The sequence below is a fragment of the Trichosurus vulpecula genome, chromosome 1 (assembly GCF_011100635.1).
Source record: "Trichosurus vulpecula isolate mTriVul1 chromosome 1, mTriVul1.pri, whole genome shotgun sequence".
NCBI classification, from domain to species: domain Eukaryota; kingdom Metazoa; phylum Chordata; class Mammalia; order Diprotodontia; family Phalangeridae; genus Trichosurus; species Trichosurus vulpecula.
This window is the reverse complement of record NC_050573.1, coordinates 27,721,758-27,741,511: the sequence shown is the minus strand read 5'-3', so window position 1 is coordinate 27,741,511 and position 19,754 is coordinate 27,721,758. Positions and strand designations below refer to the sequence as shown.

General features: G+C 47.3%; 1 protein-coding gene across 3 annotated transcripts in view; it reads right to left on the bottom strand.

The window, feature by feature from the left end:
- The window catches only part of TESC (tescalcin), a 63,493-nt gene extending 43,964 nt beyond the window's left edge, over positions 1–19,529 (bottom strand). For all 3 annotated transcript variants that reach the window (XM_036740947.1, XM_036740948.1, XM_036740949.1), the window contains exons 1-2: positions 19,471–19,529; positions 11,792–11,795 (exon numbers count right to left, since the gene is read on the bottom strand). In XM_036740947.1, the coding sequence (XP_036596842.1) occupies positions 11,792–11,795; positions 19,471–19,524 (58 nt within the window). In that variant the 5' untranslated portion in view covers positions 19,525–19,529. The remainder of the gene's footprint in view (positions 1–11,791; positions 11,796–19,470) is intronic.
- Between the last annotated feature and the right edge of the window lie 225 nt (positions 19,530–19,754).

Below are 19,754 nucleotides of genomic sequence, written 5' to 3'. Positions count from 1 at the left end.
CAAATCTGAGCTCATAGTTACCGGGGTTTAACAAAGTCCCAACATCTGGGTTTACAAGCTGGAGGGCTCTTAACTACAGCTGCCCAGAGGCTCCACATCAGCACTCCTCCAAGAGTGAGAGCCCTCTGCAAATAGCTCTGTTCTCTCTTTTTATACACTCTTTAGCCATCATCAAACGTCATCTGAACAACCAGAACTTAGGCTCCTACAGTTGGCTCTGGAGTTAGCAACTCCCCTTAGGACCCTGGGGGTTTCATGCCCACATAGGCTTAGCACCTAATAGACAGGGGTTTGGGCCTGGGGCTTAGCGCCAAGAAGACTCAATCAAAGACACCCAACTTAATTGACATTACACCACCCCAGTATCTCTACCAAGAAAACTCCAAATTGTGTAGCAAAGAGTCAGACACAGACTGAACAACAACTACTGTGTGCCAGGCACTGTGTTAAGTGCTGGGGATATCAGGAAAGGCAAAAACAGTCCTTGCCCTCAAGGAGCTCACATTTTGACAGAGGAGACGTCATGAAAATAACTCGGAACATAGGAGATATATAGAATGTAAATACGGGAGACTCTTACTTCTTAAAACTATCTTGCATTTAACATATCCAGTAGAATGTGAGCTTCCTGAGGGACGGGACTTGTCTCTCTATCCCCAGAGCCTGGCGCATAGTAGGGCGCTTCATACACAGTGGTGAAGCGGATAAGAGCACTGGGCTTGGAGTCAGGAAGACCCGAGTTCAAATCCAGCTTCGGAAACTTAGTAGCTGTGTGACTCTGGGCAAGTCACTTAACCTCCGCCCGCCTCAGTTTCCTCATCTTTAAAATGGGGATAACAAAAATAGCGCCCATCTCCCAGAGCTGCTGGATCAAGTGACACGATAATCGTAAAGCACTGAGCGCAGTGCCTGGCGCACAGTAGGCCTGATACACATGCCAGCTCTCATTATTATTATTGTTGCTGTCATTGTAATTATCCCATTGAGCTGAGCTGAATTAGGCCTTGAACGGCTAGCTGTCCTTAGACTCGAGCCTCCTCCGCCGGCAGGAACGGTGCCCACGGTCCGGTCCCAGCAGGAGCAGGCGCAGGCCTCCGAGCGAGGGTCTTTGTCGTCTTTCATCCAGAGAAGGAAGGAAGAGGATGAAGCGAACCCTCGATTACTCATCTCCGAGCCTCCCGCTGCCCTTCTCTAGGCTGAGCTGGCACAGTCGGATTGATTGGACCTTGGAATGTGCGGTTCTTCTCCCCACTATCCGGCTGGGAGTTTGGGGAGGTGGCTTTCGGGAAGATCTGTGTGTGTGTGTACGTGTGTGTGTGTACGCACGCATGTGTGTGTGTCTATGTATGTGTGCGTGTGCATGTGTGTGCACGTGCGCGTGTGTGTCTGTGTGTGTACACATGCACGTGTGCAGCTTGACTCTGAAATCAGAGTGCATTCTGCCGGCATCTCATCTCTCTGTCCAGTTTTCTCTCCTTTGCTCGACTGTGCCAACTTTTAATTTAGTTAAAATGCCTCACAAAAAAAAAAAGGACGAGGAAAGGAAACAGGTGTTGAAAAGTCCCAGGGAGGCCCATCTGGTCCAACCTAAACCCAGAGAAGAACCCAGAGGGGCTTAGTAACTTGCCAGAGGTCACCCACGTAGGGAGCATTAGAGGGGCATCTCCTCAGTTTCTCCAATCAGGGTTTGTACCTGGATCAGTACCACTACAATCTCTTCTAGAGCATTCCTAACACCGGTGCCCATCTAGCCTCTTCTTGATGACCTCCAGGTCATCAAGGGAAGGGGAACTCAACCCATTCTGAGGATTTCCATGCCACTGTGGGAGCCGTGTCTGACTCTCTGTGGGATCTGGGGTTTTCTTGGAAGAGATACTGGAGCAGTTTGACATTTTATTCTCCAGCTCATTTTACAGTTGAGGAAACTGAGGCTGACAAAAGTTAAGTGACTTGTCCAGGGTCACACAGCTAGTAAGGGTTTGTGGCTGGATTTGAACTCAGGAAGATGAGTCTTGCTGACTCCAGTCCCAGCGCTCTATCTACTGCACCACCCAGCAGCCCCCATCTGTTTGGCCTTTCTGCAACCTCCCCACTGCCTCTGGATCTTCCCTCTGGGGCCAAGCAGAACGATGGTAGCCATGCTATAGCCCTTCAGATACTTGGAGATGGCTATTGTGGCTCTGCCCTTTCTCTCCCCCTTCTCCCCTACCTTCACCCAGGGGAACCTCTCTCCTTGCTTCAACCCATCCTAATATGACTTGAACTGGATACCGATCATTATCCTGGTTACCCTCCTCTGGATGCTTTCCAGCTTATTAATGCCTTTGCTAAAATGTACTGCCTGGAAGCGAATACAGTTCTTGGAACGTGGCCCTCTGAGACGGTTTCTTCATCTATAAGGATCGGATGGCTTCTGAGGTTCCTTGTAGCTCTACATCTAAAATCTCATGACCTCTCTGGGCCTCAGTTTCCCCATCTGTAAAATGAAAGGATTGGACTAAAGAGCTTCTGGGGTTCCTTCTAGCTCTAGCTGTATGATCCCCAAACCTCAAGTGTTAAGGATTTTGTTGTTTTCAGTCACATCTGACCCCATTTGGGGTTTTCTTGGCAGAGATACCAAAGTGGTTTGCCATTTCCTCCTCCAGCTCATTTTACAGATGAGGAAACTGAGACAAACAGGGTGAAGTGACTTGCCCAGGGTCACACAGATAGTAAGTGTCTGAGGCTCGATTTGAACTCAAAAAAATGAGTTTTTCTGATTCCAAGCCCAGGGCTCTGTGCACTATGCCCCCCTTCTCCCCCGCCCCAGTGCCCTTCAAGTGTTAAGAGGTCCCTGGCATCTTTAAAGCCCTGGTCCTCTGATCTCTCAGGATCTGGCCATAGCATAGTACTACTTCCTTATTCCCAGAAGCTGTGTCTCTCTCCCTGCCCCTCCCATCACATTAGCTTTCCCAGGCTTCTAATGAATAACTTCCTGTCTGGTCTGAAGCTTTCTCTGATTGTCAGCTCTGCCCTGAGGTCAGACCAGGGGGAAACATCCTTGGGCTGCCGCATGAGTGGGGAGGATTAGACAGGAGGCTAAGTCTGGGAGGGCTGTCAAACACAGTCTGGCTTAGTAATGGGACCTCTGGGCATCCATCAGAAGGGAGAACAAACCCCTGGGGCATGGCTGCATGAGGAAGGGCCAGCCTAGACTCTAGACTCTTCTCCCAGTGAAATGGAGACCGCTCATGGGGAGGCAGCCGGACCAGGCAGTACTGGTCATTTAAATATTCATGGTATTGAATCAACAAGTTTGCAGGTGGAAGATCATTATTAAGCTCCTACTATGTTCCAGATACTGTGCTAAGCACCAGGCATACAAAAAGAGGCAAAGGCCAGTCCCTGCCCTCAGGGAGCTCACAATCTAATGAGGGAGCCAGACATGCAAACAACTATGTACAGACAAACAAGATCTATACAGGATAAATTGGATACAACTAATAGAAGAAATATATTAGCATCAAGATGGTTTCCTGTGGAAAGTAGGATTTTAGCTGGGATTTGAAGGAAGCCAAAGAAGCCTGACAATAATTATCATGGAATTGGTGTCAGAGGAACTGGGTCCAATCTGACTTTATTGGTTTCCTACCTGTGAGACTTAGAGCAAGTGACATCACCGATCTGGGCCTCAGCCTCCCCTCTGTAAAACAAGGAGGGGGGGGGTTGCAAAGATGCCCCCCCCAGTCCCTTTGGGCTTTAGATCCAGGGTTCTATGAGATGGGTCTGTGTGAGGTAAATAAAATATGAAGACTTCACAGAGAAGATATGTATAAAGATATGTATATACATATACATATCTTTATACATATCTTCTATATGTATATATATATAGATATATATATACATATATATATATATATATATATATATATATATATATATATATATACTAAGAAATGTTTAAAAATCAAGAAATAGGGAAATAGGAAAGTGAAAAAATTCTGAGGCTGTGAGAGTCTGATGGCTCAGCCTCTGGGAAAGTTTACCCTGAAACTTTTTATTCTTTCTTCTGGTTTTGGTTTAAAGATTTGCTCAGTAAGAATAGGGTTGCTGTGACCTGCTTTCCTTTACTGTAAAAGTACTGTAGAAGAATGGAGAGGGTCTCCCCCTCCCCTTATCCTATTCTCCTTCTTTAGATTCATAGATGTCACCTCAGTTGTAATCATCAGCTAAGGGAATGAGAATTGGAGTTTCTGTGCCTCAATTTCCCGGTTCTTTGTCTAGCTTTTGTGCTCAAATTGTAAGCCCATCTCCCAGCCAATGGTGAGAAGGGTCAGAGGCGGGAATTCTCTTGTGTTAGGTATGATTATTGGTGCTTTGCTCCTTGTAAAGTGCCTCCATTGCTAGATCCGTTCTAGCAGAGGATGCCCTATTCTCGAAAATTGAATAAAATTTATTTCTGTTCCCACCCTGAGATGGCTCCTTATTATAAATTTAATTAGGGAGAGTCTTTCAACCCACACAGTTTCAACTGTTGATGCTTCCAGGGAGACTCTGAGCCAGGGCAGAATGAGCCCGATTCTATGGTTCCCAGGGGAACCTCTGGCTGGGAGCCAGAGCCAAAGTCCTCAGTATCAAATCTGAATCCCATGAGCCCAGAGCTTGGAGTGCTATGTCACAGGTAACCCACATATGTATCACTTCCTGGAGAAGGGCAAGAAATCCCCCTTCAGAAACATCTCTACATCATGTCCTATCTAGACCAATTATCCAGTTTCACAGATGGGGAAGCTAAAGTCCATAGAGATGAAGGGACTTACCCTTGGTTAATACAGATGGTAAGTGGGCAAGGTGTGACTCCAGAGCCATCAGAGTTCAAATCCAACAGACCCTCCCCCTTTCCAGGCTCATGACTAGTAGACTGTTGAGGATGCAGAGTTCACCTGACTCCACCGTTTACCACTTCCTTCCCTATACCCCAACTTTCCCCACCTCCAGCTTTCAGCAGCCAAAAAAACACAAGGCTCTGTTCCAGGTGTGATCATTGCCCCTCCCAGGACACAGGCATCTCCGGTGATTTCATGGGAGACCTTTGGGAGAACAGATAAAGCCCTTTCAATATTGTTCCCTCCAGTAAAGGTCATCTGCCTTCAAACAAAGGATCTGTTTGTCATCGTGGCTTTTTTAATGGCTGGCTCACTGGAGGCAGTCACCTGTCTTTTGACTTTGGGAACATGATTTGGAAAGGCTGCAAACTGCTGGCTGAGCCAATGGCTTTTCTCCAGGCATCCTTTTCCAGAATCTTTCTCTCTGGTCATCCTAAGGGCAGGGGAAAGAGCACTTGCTGAATCTGGAGTTTGAGCATCTCTATTCAAGCATCTGATACTTCCCACCTGGGTGACTTTGGACAAGTCATTTACATCCCTTCACCTGGTTTCCTCCTGTCTAAATAATAATGACTCACCCTCATGTGGTATTCAAAGTTGTTTTCACAAGGCATCCATCCAAGAGCAAGCATTTATTGAGTACCTACTGTGTTCTAGAGCAGCTAGGTTGTACAGAGGATAGAGCACTGGGCTTAGAAGCAGGCTCATCTTCCTGAGTTCAAATCTGGCTTCAGATACTTAACTAGCTGTGTGACCCTGTTTGCCTCGGTTTCCCCATCTGTAAAATGAGCTGCAGAAGGAAATGACAAACTACTCCAGTATCTCTGCCAAGAAAGGGAGTCACAGAGAGTTGAACACAACTGAAAAATAATTCAACAACAACTGTCCTGTGATTCTGCCTTTTTTTGTATCCTCGGTCTTTAGCATAATGCCTAACACACAGTAGGTGTTTAATAAATATAAATGATTTACTGACTAGGTGCACGAAGACAAAAATGGAATAGTTTCTGCCCTCAAGTAGCTTGTCCCATTTTACATGTGAGGAAACTGAGGCTCTGAGGGTTGTCAGAGGTAGGATTCAAATCTGGCCTCGGACCCTCACTAATTATGTAACGCTGGCATACCTACTTCCCAGCATTGTTGTGAAGCTCAAATGAAATAAAATTTGCAAGTCAATGTGCAGACTTTAAAGGGCTATGTAAATGTTTGTTGTCACCATCATCATTGTCATCATTACCACCATTCTCACCATCACCATCTCCATCCCCATCATCATCATCACTACTACCACCAACCCCATCATCATCATCATCACCATTATCACTACCATCATCATCACTATTATCACCACCCTCAATACCACCACCGTCATCATCATCATCACCATCATTATCACTATTATCACCATCATCATCACCACCATTGCCATCATCACCACCATCATCACCATCACCATCAACATTATCACTAGCATCATCATCACCATCATCACCACTATCAACATCATCACCATCCCCATCATCATCATCATCGCCACTACCACCACCATTATTACTACCATCATCATCACTATTATCACCATCCTCAATACCACCACCGTCATCATCACCACCATCATCATTATCACTGCCATCATCATCATCACCATCATTATCACTATTATCACCATCATCATCACCACCATTGCCATCATCACCACCATCATCACCATCAACATTATCACTAGCATCATCATCACCATCATCGCCACTACCACCACCATTATTACTACCATCATCATCATCCCCATCACCACCACCATCACCATCCTCATTACTACCACCATCATCATCATTGTTATCACCATCCTCATCACCACCACCATCACCATCCTCATCCTCATCACCATCATCATCATCCAAACCTCATAGGATCCTAGATCCAGGGCTGGAAGGGCTGTCAGCAGCCACCTGGCTCAGACCCTTCATTTTTACCAAGGAGGAAACCAAGGCTCAGAAAGTTGAAATAACTGGCCTGGCATCACACAGTCCATAAACACCAGAGTCTGGTTTTGAAATCCTAGACTCTAAGAAGAATCTTCTTTGCTTCATGGTGAATTTATTCATCGTCTGTCCTTCCTTCAAGAGTTCCACCTTCTGCTCCAGACCTTCCCATTCCACCCCCAGTGGTTAGAACTCTCTCCTCACTTTGTATGATTTTGTAGGAGACAATGTGTTGCCAGTAGGAAACATGTCGGGATTTAGAGGCAGAAAACCCAAATTCCAGACCTGGCCCTACCACTTACTGTGCGACACTGGGCAAATCACTTCACCACCCTGGGCCTCAGTTTCCCCATTTGTAAAAGAAGGGGGTTGGGCCACGCAACCAAGTCAAGGCCTATGATTCTATATATATACTTTTTATTTATTTACTTGTGTACATGTTGTGTGCCCCACCTAATAATAATAATAATAATAGCTACCATTTACATAATACTCACTATGTGGTGGGTGAGACCACTAAGTGGCTCAGTGGATAGGATGCTGGGCCTGCAGTGAGGAAGATCTCGGACACTTACTAGATGTATGACCCTAGGCAAGTCACTTAACCTCTGTCTGCCTTAATCTATTGGAAAAGGAAATGGCAAACTACCCCAGTATCTTTGCCGAGAAAACCTCATGGGCAATATGGCCCATGGGGTCACAAAGAGTTGGACATAACTGAACCACAACAAATGTGCCAGGTGCTTCATGATTACCTCATCTGATCCTCACAACAACCCTGGGGGTAGGTGATATTATCATTCCCATTTTACAGATGGGGAAACCGAGGCAGAGTGATTTGTCCAGGGTCACACAGCTAATAAGTATCTGAGGCTGGATTTGAACTAAGGAAGACAAATCTTCCTGACACTAGGCCTGGTGCTCTGTACACTATGGCGCCACCTAGCTGCTCTTAGAATGGAAACTCACTGAGGGCAGGATTGTACCATTTTTGTCTTTGTATCCCTAGCATCTTGGCTAGTGGGTACTAGCAAATGCTTGTTAGATTGATTTAGAAGAGCAGTCAGCGCCCTCATCACTCTAAATCCCCTCATTCTACCCTCTGGTTCTGGGCCCTTTCTCTCTCTCTCTCTCTGCAAAGTCGGTTCCCTGGAGAAGTCTCCTTCTGTCTTTCCAGGGTAGTAAGCAGAGCTGACTCCAAAAATATCTGATCTCTGTGAATTTGAGGAACCTGGGCCAAGCCCTCAAAACATGAGTGGGTGAGTGAGTGGGTGGGTGGGTTGTTGAGTGGATGGGTGGTGGGTGAAAGGACGGGAAGGTTCAGAAGTCCCCTGAAAAGGCACCATGATTGGGGTTTAGTCCTCAGCTTTGGCAGCTCGCTCTTGTGGTTCAGTTAAATTCCATACAACATTTTGGGGATCGTTGCCCTATGAAAGGTGCCCAGGGACTCTAAAGCAGCTCAGGGGGATCTAATTACTTCTGATCAGCAGAGCTAGGACAGTGTTGGCACAGATGGGCAATTGCTTTGTTGGCACCATGGGAGTGACAGAGACAGTATGGCTTATGAGCCGGGTGAATGGGATGAACCCTGCATCCTGAGCATCATCATCTATAAAATGGAGGTAGAAGGAGGGGCTTAGATGAGCTGATGCCTAAGGTTCCTTCCAGCCTTCAGAGTCGCCAAGCTACGTGCTGGGACCTAAGCCTCACCAGTGGGTGATCCTGAGGAAAACCCAACTCAATGACCACTGTCCTTGGCAGTCCTGCTGTGTGTCCTCAGAGGAGCTGCCCCTCTCTTATACTGACCCATTCCTTCCCATGAGTGTGAGGCCATTTAGCATAGTCCTGGGCTGTCTTTGCAGATATGTCACATGTGCTGACCCCTTCCAGACCATCCCTCCCCTGAATGGAAAGACCCAGACTGAGAGTCAGGAAGCTTGCGCTCCCTTCTCAGGTCCTGTTTTCCCCTCTGTAAAATGAAGACATTAGGAGCTTCTTGGGCATCAAGGTGAGACATGCTCCTGGGATCCAAGTCTAGTTTTCAAGGGGAGAATAAAAAAAAACAAAACAAAAACAGCCCATGTTTCCCAGAAATCTTCACTTCTCATCCCCCTTACATTTCTCTAAAGAACCAATGACAGGAATGCTAGAAGTGAAACAACCTTAACATCAATCCAAGGGAGTCAAGATGGCCTTGGCTCCTCTTTATCAATCCAGGCACAAGGCCCAGGCTAGGTGGTCCATGGGCTTTATGGACATCTGAGGGTGGGAGAGTTCATCAGGCCTGTGGTCTACGGTGGCTGGCACTGCTCCTGGTCCAAAAGATGTGCTTAAACAGAGAAAATTTGGAAAGCTACAATAAAACTGGCACACTCACTCTTCCACTCACTCACTCACCCACCCACCTACCCACTCACCCACCCACTCATTCACCCACTCACTGACCTACTTACTGACCCACTCACTCACCAACTCATTCACTTACCCACTCTCCCACCCACTCATCTACTTACCCACTCACTCACCCACTGACTGACCTACTCACTGACCCACTTATCCACCCACTCACCCACTTACCCACTCATTCACCCACTCACTCACTCACTCACTTACCTACTCACTCTCATTCCCTCTCACTTAGTCAGTCACATAGGTTTCTGAAGCTCTCAGGCAAATGGGGTTTTATAGAATGTCTATTTTCTGAGGGCTTAGCCCAGGTTCCTTAAATGCACAGAGGCTTAATAAATTATTCGCATACTGCTTGATTAAAATAAAAACTGGATTTTAATGGAGTGACCATTCCAGCCACCTTCTGGGTCTGGAGCTGGGTGATCCCACTGCTCGGCCCATGGACAGGGGAATTCCATCATCACTGAATGAAAAGAGCTATCTTTGCTGGAAAGAGTCGACGTACAATTCAATTCCATTTAATTGTCAGGGTCTGCGCTAGTTGCTGAGAATAAAGACCAAAGTGAAACCGTACCTGCCCACAAAGAGCTTATATTCTACGTTGGTGGCGGTAGTTGGGGGGAACAAAGCAGAAATAGAGAAATAAAGACAAGAAGAAGACAGAATCTGAGAGTTGTAGGGGACCTCAGCAGCCACCTCAGCCAACCTCATCCATGAAAGGAATCCCTGCTCTCTTATACTCTAGGAGCAGCAAGTAGGTCCGTTTGATTGGAACACAGAGCATGGTGAGTAATGTGTACTCAGTCTGGAAAAAGAAGGTGAAGCCAGATTGTAAAGGGCTTTAAATGACAGAGTTTTTTTTCTTTCTTTCTTCCTTTCTCTCCCTCCCTCCCTTTCTTTTCCTTCTTTCCTTTCTCTCCCTTCCTTCCTCACTCCCACCCTTCATTCCCTTCCCTTCTCCTTCTTTCCTTTTTTTCTTTCCTTTTTTCCCTTCCGTTCTTTGCCTCCCTTCCTTCCTTGTTTTCTTCCTTCTTTCCTTTCCCTTCTCCTTTCTCTTTCTTTCATCTTTCTTTCTTTCTTTCTTTCTTTCTTTCTTTCTTTCTTTCTTTCTTTCTTTCTTTCTTTCCTTCCTTCCTTCCTTCCTTCCTTCCTTCCTTCCTTCCTTCCTTCCTTCCTTTCCTTTCCTCCCCCTTCTTTCCTATTCATTGGCCTCATTCTACTTTGATCAGCTCCAGCTCTGTGACCTGCTCATTTCTGACCTGGGCCAGGTTTGCTCCTCCAGAGGCAACCTGAAGCAATCTCCTTCCCGGGGGCTCACTGTGTTAATGTCGAATTAGTGTGGACACCCTGTGGGCTTAGTCCACTGAAGCTCAGAACTCCTGAACTAAAGAGATCCACTAGCTTCAGCCTTCGCAGTAGCAGGGACTGTACTTTATCTCCAGTCAGTTGGGAGGCACAGAAGCTTCCTGAGTATGGGGAGTGCCCTAATCACTCTTCTGCCTTAAGAATATTCTTCTGGCAGCTGTGGGGAGGATGGCTTGACTTGAGGGTGGGAGCTGGGAGTGGAGACTGGAGATGGGAAGACTGAGTAGGAGCTGTTGCAAAATTAGAGGGGAGAGGTGCTGAGAGCCCAGGCATGAAGTGGGTGATGAATGGTGGGGCTTGTGCATGCATAGAAAAGGAAAGTAAGGAGAGAGATTGTTCAAGCAGAACCAGTATGTCAACACTCAAGAGCATTTAATGGGAGGGTTAAGCGCATATTTTGCTGGGAAATAAAATGCTTTGTGCTGTCATGCTTATACTATTCCATAAGAAAGACCAGGACAGAGTTTGTCTTTGTAACCCTAGTCCCTAGCACAATGCCTAGTATACAGTAGGAACTTAATAAATGCCCCTCCCCACCATGAATTGAATGAAAGGAAACAGGCTCTTAGATTTAGAGTTGGAAGAAGCCTTATAGATGATTAAACCCAACCCTCTCATTTTAGAGGAGAAACTGAAGGCCAACAGACAGAGGGATTGGCCAAGATCACACGACTAGGAGCCAGCAGATCTGAGAGTTGAACCCAAGTCTTCCCGGATCTAAAGCCAGTGTTCTTTCTGCTCTCACCCAGGTTATTGATCAATTCACAAGCACTGATTAAGCTTCTGCTATTTGCTGGGTACCTTGGTGGGATACGGATATAGTCCCCGATGGTGCCTGCTCTCTTTAGGGGAACACAACACACGTACATGCTGGGCAAGGCTGGAGCCAGCCAAATAAAGCTGATAGTTAAATTTTCAATGTGAGCATGTATTTGTATTTTGGAAATAAAAAACACGCTACAAACCAGGGTCTGATTTAAGAAATGTTAGAAAATGTTCGTCATGCATGTGTCATGGGCACAGTTTTTTTCAGTGACCTGGTTGTTAAACATTTACCAGAATATCCCCGCATATAAGTAATAATAACAGCTAACATTTACAAAGCACCTACTATGTGCTTAATTAAATAATTTCTATTGCAATTATTTTTTCACTTGATCCTCACACAACCCTGGGAAGTTGGTGAGTAGGTGGTATTATTGTCCCCCATTTTACTGATGAGGAGGAAACCAAGGCAAACAGGTTAAGTGACTGCCCAGGGTCATGCCGCTAGGAAGTATCTGAGGCCAGATTCGAACTCAGGTCCTCCTGAGTCCAGGACCCACCTAGCTGCCCCAACACTCAGCTTGAGAAAGATGACTTTATTCTCTGAAGTTTTTAACTCAGAATTTCCCCCTTCAGCAAGTCCCGATTGACTTTGTGGGGCTTTTCATGGGTTCTGTGGGTGGGCAGGCCCTCCGGGATTCTGCCACCTGCCTTGTAAACCACTCTGATAAGGGTTCTGAGTTCTCGTGGGATTCAGCAGGTGGCGCCGCAGGACCCAGAGCTGGAAGGGCCATCAGAGGACAAAGAGTCCAACGTTCACTGTGCAGGGAGGAGACTGAGGCCCTGAGTGCAGAAGGGACTCGGCCAAGGCCACCTAAGCAGTAAGGAGCAGAGATGGGATTCGAACCCTCGGCCTCCAAATCCAGTCTGAATCATGGGTGTCTATATAGTGAGCATGGGCACGGTGGCCAGAGTGACGTCACCTGGCAGCTCCTCCCCCAACCCCGTGTCAATATGCTCAGAGACCTAAGTGATCCTCATCCATCCTGATCTTCAGGGCCTTCACTGTACAGGCTGCTCTGTTCTCAATGTTGTCCAGTTTATCATCAGCTTTCCTGAATGGTAGTGCCCAGAGTGGAGCAGATGGAGTCTGGGGAAAACAGAATCCCTCTGTCCCCTGAGCACTATGGGAGGGAAGACAGAGAGAGAGAGAGAGAGAGAGAGAGAGAGAGAGAGAGAGCAGAGAGAGAGAGAGAGAGAGAGAGAGAAAGAGAGAGAGAGAGAAAGGAGGAGGAGGAGGAGGGAAAAAGAAGAGAGAGAAGGAAGGAAAGAAGGAGGGAGGGAAAGGGGAGAGAGAAGGGTGGGGCACAGTAAAACAGTCCCTGCTTTCAAGAATTTAACATCATAGTGGGAAATTTTTGGACTTGGGGCAAATATCACAATCTGGCCCTTTCGGCCTTCCCCTGCCGGAGCTTCCCTCTTTAAACTCAACTTCCTTCTACTCTGTATGAGTCTTATATTTACTTATTTATTTGCATTTTCTCTCCCCATTTGAATATAATCTCTTGAGGGCAGGGTCTTTTTTGCTCTTTCTTTGTATCCCCAAACACTCAGTATAATGCCTGGCACATAGTAGGTGATTAATAAATGTTCCATGTTCGAAGGGCACCCTCGGCTGAAGTGGGGGTCATCAGCCTGTGTGTGGGGGTGTGTGGTTCTGTATAGGAGATAGAGACTGAAGGACACCATGAGGCTGCTGCCACCAAGTATATCTATCCCATAGCTTGGGTCACACTGGCTTCAATTTTGCCCGGGGAAGCCGAATACACAATCTAGCTGCTCCCCTACTCTTCCCCAGATCTCACCCCTACCTTCTTTCTCCTCCAAGGAAAACAAGCATTGGCCAGTGGCTCTTTAAAATTTTCCATCCCAAGGCATATTCTAGGATTCTGGGAAATTCCTTGTCCTGGACCAAACTCCTGGTCACCCCATCCTTGTTTTTTTTTTTTTATGGGTCTAGCTGGAAGGAAGCTAAAAGGAATCTCTCTTCCTTTGCTAATCCAAACCATTCTTCTCAGAGAAATCCACTGACATTTCAGTGAAGCTACAGAAGATCTGTTATCAGCACTCCTAGAAGCCCAGCTTGCAGCTGCCATCTGTCCATGTTCCAAGCCTCCACACAGCCCCATTTAAACAGATCTAATTCTCCCTAATTACATTAGGTGTTCTGTTCCAATAAGGACCCTTTACAGGGTCTGGGAGAGCTCAAAGCCCTCCTGCTGTGGGCATCAGGGACAGCAGTGTGAGCATCATTAGACGCCCAGGCAAGGGAAGGCGATTGTCTAAGATGACAAGACTAGAGCTAAAAGGGATCTCAGAAGCCCATTGTGTCCAAAGCTTCCATTTCACAGATGAGGAAATAAATCCCTGACTGAGCTGTTTACTATGTACCAGGCATATTGCTAAGCACTACAGCCATGTAGATGGAAGGTAACCTTAGAGAGAAGATACTAGTGACTTATCCCAGGTCACATGGTAAGTGGAAGATGCAGAATTCAAATTCACATCATAGGATCATTGATTTAGAACCAGAAAGAGGCTTAGAGGCTAGCCGGTTCAATTCTCCCATTTTACAGATAAGGAACTGTGGCTCAGAGAGATTCAAGAGCCCGTTTTTATTGAGCCCAAATCCTCTCTCCATCCACCTTTCTTTCCCACTGCCACACTGCCCCCGGGGCTTTTATTTCATGTAAAGCAGCAGAAACTCTGGAGCCAAGGATACAGGATCCTCTTTCCCTCTCCCCTCGGACTTTGGCCACATCCAAGACAGCAAAATTATCTGGACACCTGAAGGACAGACAGCCTGAACCCTGAACCCTGGGGGAAAGGTTTGTATTCACCTTACCTCTCAAGAATACAATCTCTGGAGGTTTTAATTGGGCCATCCTTCCTCTTGAGCCAGTGTCTGGTTAGAGGAACTGATTTGGGTGAATGTGTAAACCTGAATGCCCCGCTCTCTCTCCTTTGGAGCTTCTGATTGGTGCTAGCCCAAACATGGAAGGGTGACCCTGAAGTTGTCAGGCTTTTGATCCGTGGCCAGTCGGGTCTTTGGCAATTTTCTGGGGAGATGGAGCAGCAGGATCTGCCTGGTGGCTTCTCATTGTTATAGCAGCATGGAACATGGGAAAAAGCCCAAGACTAGGAGTCAGGAGCCTGGGTTCAAATCCTGGTTTTTTCCACTAACTAGCTGTGTGACCATTTTGCACTCACTTAACATCCCTGGAGTAGTTCCTTATCTCTAAAAAATGAGGGAGATAGATGAGTTTTTTTTTAAAGGTCTCTTTCAGCTCTAATAGTCTATGGAAATTGCCCATGGTGTCTGGGGAAGATCATCATACCCTGAGTCTAAACAAATCTCATACTCCTTATCTTACAGAGAGGAAAATGGATGGGTTTGACTCATAAATTAAAGAGCATTTATTAAGCTCCTACTGTGTGCCAGGCCCTGGAGCTGCGAAGACCAAAGTTAAAACAGTCCTGTTCCTCAGTTTGACATTCTATTGGTAGAGTCAGCATGGGCACAGAGAAGTATATAAGGAGCTACAAAATGCATATAAGTAAAATCAATGCAAGTGATTTTTTTGGGGGGGGGGACACTAGAAGAGGGGGGAGGGCAGGGCTCAAGAAAGATGTCAGGTAGGAGGTAACTGCTGCAAACTGGGCTTTGAAGGAAACATCTGGTCCTTTCTACCTCTTCATCTAGGATCTATAAGCAGGATGTGGTGAAGAAGACCTGGTTTTTAGTTTTGCCTGACCATAATGACTGGGTGACCCTGCGAAGTTACCTTCTCAGTGCCCCAGGCAATTCTCTAAGGCTTACATTCTACAAGAGTTGCTGAGAGGGACTTCCATACCAGAAATGCCCAACATGAATGACATCATCACAGGTTTATAAAGACTGTTGCATTATCCTTTGTTCTCGAAGAGATCATGGCATCAGGGAAATGATGACAGGACTTGAATTGACTTTGATTTGAGTGAGGGAGGGCTCTGCGAGGTCATCAGCCTCACTTTCTCCTCCAGAGCCATCTGGGTCCAGTGGCCAGATATCACCAGGTCGACTGGAGATGGCCCAGGATGCATTGGGAGACCCTGGCCCTTTCAAGCTAAGGATTTATAGGTTCTCACTTAGAGTGAGGTAATGCCCATTGAGTGAATAGGTGTCTTTAAGAAGTGAGTCAGGTGGGGCAGCTAGGTTGCACAGTGAGTAGAACATCAACCCTGGAGTCAGAAGACCTGAGTTCAAATGCAGCCTCAGACACTTTGACACACTTACTAGCTGTGTGACCTTGAGCAAGTCACTTATTAACCCCCAATTGTCTTGCTTTCCTCCTCTAAAAAAAGAGTCAAGAGAAAGAAGAAAAATAAATCAAACTAGGAGGGGAAGACCCTCAGCGTTGAAAGGGATCAGTAAAGCTCAGAACTCCTTGGCTCAATGCTCCCCAGATTTTTACCTGCTTTGGGTTGGTCATTATCCTTCTGAAGTGAGCTCATCCCCTCTGAAGTAGCCGAAAGCTCTTGGTTTTTACAAAGATTGGTCATTTTCAGAGCTCTGGCCAGTGGGCATCCCAGGAGGGCCTTGGGAAACCTCCAGGGGGTGGAGTTACTGGCCTGGCAGGATGAGGCCCTTCCAAAAATAGCTCAGTGGCTCTGGGAGGAAGCAGGAGTTCCAAAGGGACCTAGCAGAGTCACAGTGAGGGACCACTCTGCTGATGACAGATGTGCTGATAAGACTGGCCTTGCCCGTTCAGCGGCTTTGAAAGGAGCTGGGTCACCTCTGTGGGCTGTTTGGTTCCTCCCCTGGGACTGAATCGTGAGCCAACTCCAGCTTGGTGAACAAGGGAATCTAGCAGCTTCCCACAGGCGCTCCTCCCCCATCCTTGGCCTATTAGAATCCTCCATCTGTCACTTTCTACCTGGGACACCTCAGGTGAATCATGCAATCTCTCCGGCCTTCAGTTTCCTCCTCTGTACCTGGCACACAGTAGGCACTTAACGAATGCTTGTTGATTAACTGAGCCATAAATTGAGAGGGTTGCTCGCTCTAGTAACAATCACTTTTGAAGTTTTTGAAGAACTTTACAAATATCTCATTTGAGACTCACAAAAACCCTGGGACGGTGATACCATTTTAATCCCCATTTTGCAGAGGAGGAAACTGAGTAGACAGAGGTTAAACTTGCCCAGAGTCACACAGCCAATAAATGTCTGAGGTTGGATTTGAACTCATGTCTTCTTGACTCCAGATTTATTGCTTTATCTGCTGGGTAACTAGGGTCTCTTCCAGTTCTAATTCATCCCACCTAAATCTTGTGTGCACACAGTTGTTTTCATGTTCTCTCCCATTAGACTATAAGCTCCCTGAAGGCAGGCATGGTGTTTTTTTTAATCTTCTCTCTATTCCCAGGGTTTAGTACATAGTCAACTTGACATAAATGCCTACAATCCTTCAAATCACTCTTCAGCTGCCACCTCCCAAACAAGGCCTTGCCCGATTCCCCTTGGTTACTAGAGCTCTCTCCTTCAAATGACTTCAGAGAACTTTGTATAAGTACATACATGACTTTCTCAGAGAACTCCAGAAAAGGGAACTCAGCTTTTGATTGGAGAACTAGACCTGAAGCAATGACCAAACCCAAACCACTTTGTTCATTCTTAGTATTTACCTGTGTACCTAGTGCAGGGTGGGGAACCTGCGGCCTTGGGGTCACATGTGGCCACACTTGAGGACCTAGAGGGCCACATGTGACCCCGAGGCCGCAGGTTCCCCACCCTGCTAGTGAGTCTCCCCTCCCCCTTCTAGAACTAGCACTCCTGTGTCTGTTACCATGACTGATCAGCTGATGGCTGATGTATCCCCTCATACAATGGAGCTTCCTGGGTGCAGGGGCTGTTTTGTTTTCATCTTTTGAGCATGGTAATAGCTAATAGCTAGCATTTTAAAATTTTCAGAGCACTTTACATATGTTGCGGTTCAGTTGTTTCAGTCCGGTCCAACTCTCTGTGACCCCATTTGGGGTTTTCTTGGCAAAGATACCAGAGCAGTTTGCCATTTCCTTCATTTTATAGATGAGGAAACTGAGGCAAACAGGGTTAAGTGACTTGCCCAGGGTCACGCAGCTAGTGAGTGTCTGAGGCTGGATTTGAACTCTCTACTTCGCCACCTAGCTGCCCTTATATGTCATCTCACTTTATTCCCCGTGCCTAGACCAGTTCCAATAGGTGCTTAATAAGTGCTGGGTTGATTGGTGATAGATGATAGAATCGATACTGCTATCCTAGAAGTGCCCCTTCTAGGAAGCCAAGTTGTATGTCTCCCTCCCCTTCTGTCTCCAGTTTGGGTCTTTTTATCCCAGAGCTGCAAGCACATGATAAGAAAACAGAAACCCTTGTACCAAGAAGCCCTACCTCGCCTCCCTCACCATCCAGGGATGGTGAAATAAGGAAGGAAGCTTGTCTTCAGCTGCCTTTGGTGTCATCAGTATGTCTGAAAATGAGGACCCTCTTTTACAGTGAGGTTCCACCTCCTTGACAGTGCCTGCCAATGCTCTGGCTTCATTCTCAATGCCAGTCACTCAGAATGGAGCTGTGTATACATACCCTCAGCTTGTCAGTCATGCCCACCTCTTTGAATGGCAAAGAGAAACCCAGGATCCTACATCGGAGCAACTTCAGCAAAGGCTTGCCTAGTTCAATCCCTTCATTTTATACAGGAGGAAGCAAAGGGCCATACAGGGGGGCCAAGTCTGAATTTGAACCCAGAATCCAGAGCCAGTATCTGTTCCACTATTGTGTAATGCAGGAAGGAAGCTGGAGTATCTTCTGGACAGCTATTCATTTTGACAAATCAGGAAGATGAGTCTCAGAGAAGGATCACCAGCTGCTGGTCTCATGGCCATTAAGCTGTCCAGGGGAGCTTAGAATTTCTAGGTTTTGGCTCAAGGGCAGTCAGGGGGGAGCTGGGTTCGGACCGCCTCCAACATTTATTAGCTATAGGACCAGAAGCAATGCCCCTTGACCGATTTCTGAGCTTCGGTTTGCTCATCAGTAAAATGGAGACCATAAATGCCTGTAGCACCGGCCTCACAGGCTGGTAGTTAAGATCAAAAGAGATAATGTATGCAGAACACTTTGCACCTAGTGTTCTGAACCTGGCATTTTATGGGAGGGGGAGGGAACTTCCTCGTGTGGAAACCCCCTCCAGTGATACAGATCGCAAACCCAAAAGCAATGTGTCTGTACTTCTATTGTGTGGGGGAGAGGGGGGTCTGGTCTTGTTATATTTCATCAGTGAACTAGCACTCGTGCAGAAAAACAAATCATCTCAACAGTTTCAGAGTTGCCAGGAAGCAGGGAGAGGTTCAATGATCCGCCCGTAGTCAAAACAGGGTTGTTGTCGAGGCTGCTCTTGGATCCGGGCTTTCCGGACTTTCCGATCGAGCCCATCCCAACACTCCAAACTGAACCCATTCCCCTAAAGGTGCTAGATAAATGACAATTATTTGATTTGTTTCATCCTTGGTCCAGTCCTGAGACTTCCTCATTGCAGGAAACCTGGCTCTAGCGGCCCTGCCCGGTGCCTGAAACTTCTAGTCTCCGGGAGTTGTTGGGGGCACTGAGGGATTTAAGAGACTCGCCCAGGGTCACACGGCTAGTCCTTGGGTCAGGGCCGGACTTGAAGCCGGGACTTCCTCCCTCTGAGCCCAGTTCTCATCTCACCACAACACACACCCTCTGTCCTAGGAATCGTCATTGTTTTTGGCATTCCACGTCCATTTTTCCCGCACCGCTGAGGTCTCCCCGAATACCTTCCTAACCTCACCTCCAGACTGGCCCCTCTGTGCCCTTCTCCTCCCTCCTCCCCGGCCAAGAGGAATGACAAGAAAGTAGATCGACCCCAAGCAGTGAGAGCCCACCCAGGGCAGTCGTCCGAAACCCCCGGCTCTTGCGGAGCAGAAGGGAGAGCCCCCTGCTCTCGGAAACCCCAATAGCGGCCGATCCAACCCAGGCGGTACTCAAACAGTCTTGCCCACGAGTTCCCGGACCTCCTCCGACATGGACTGGGAAGAGCCCATCCTTCCAGAAGGGAGCTGGACGAGGAGAGACGAGGGACAGAGCTGGGGAGCAGCGCGCGTGGACACCCTCTACTCCACTGACTGGGGTGCCCCCGAGATGGGCAGGGGAGCGCAGGTGCAGGCAGGGAGGCGCTCGGTGCAGAGCGCCCAGCAGCAGCAGCAGGACCCCGCTGGTCCTCCTGGCCAGCCGGAGCCAGCCCGGTTCAGCACTGCAGCCCGGACTGCGCCCA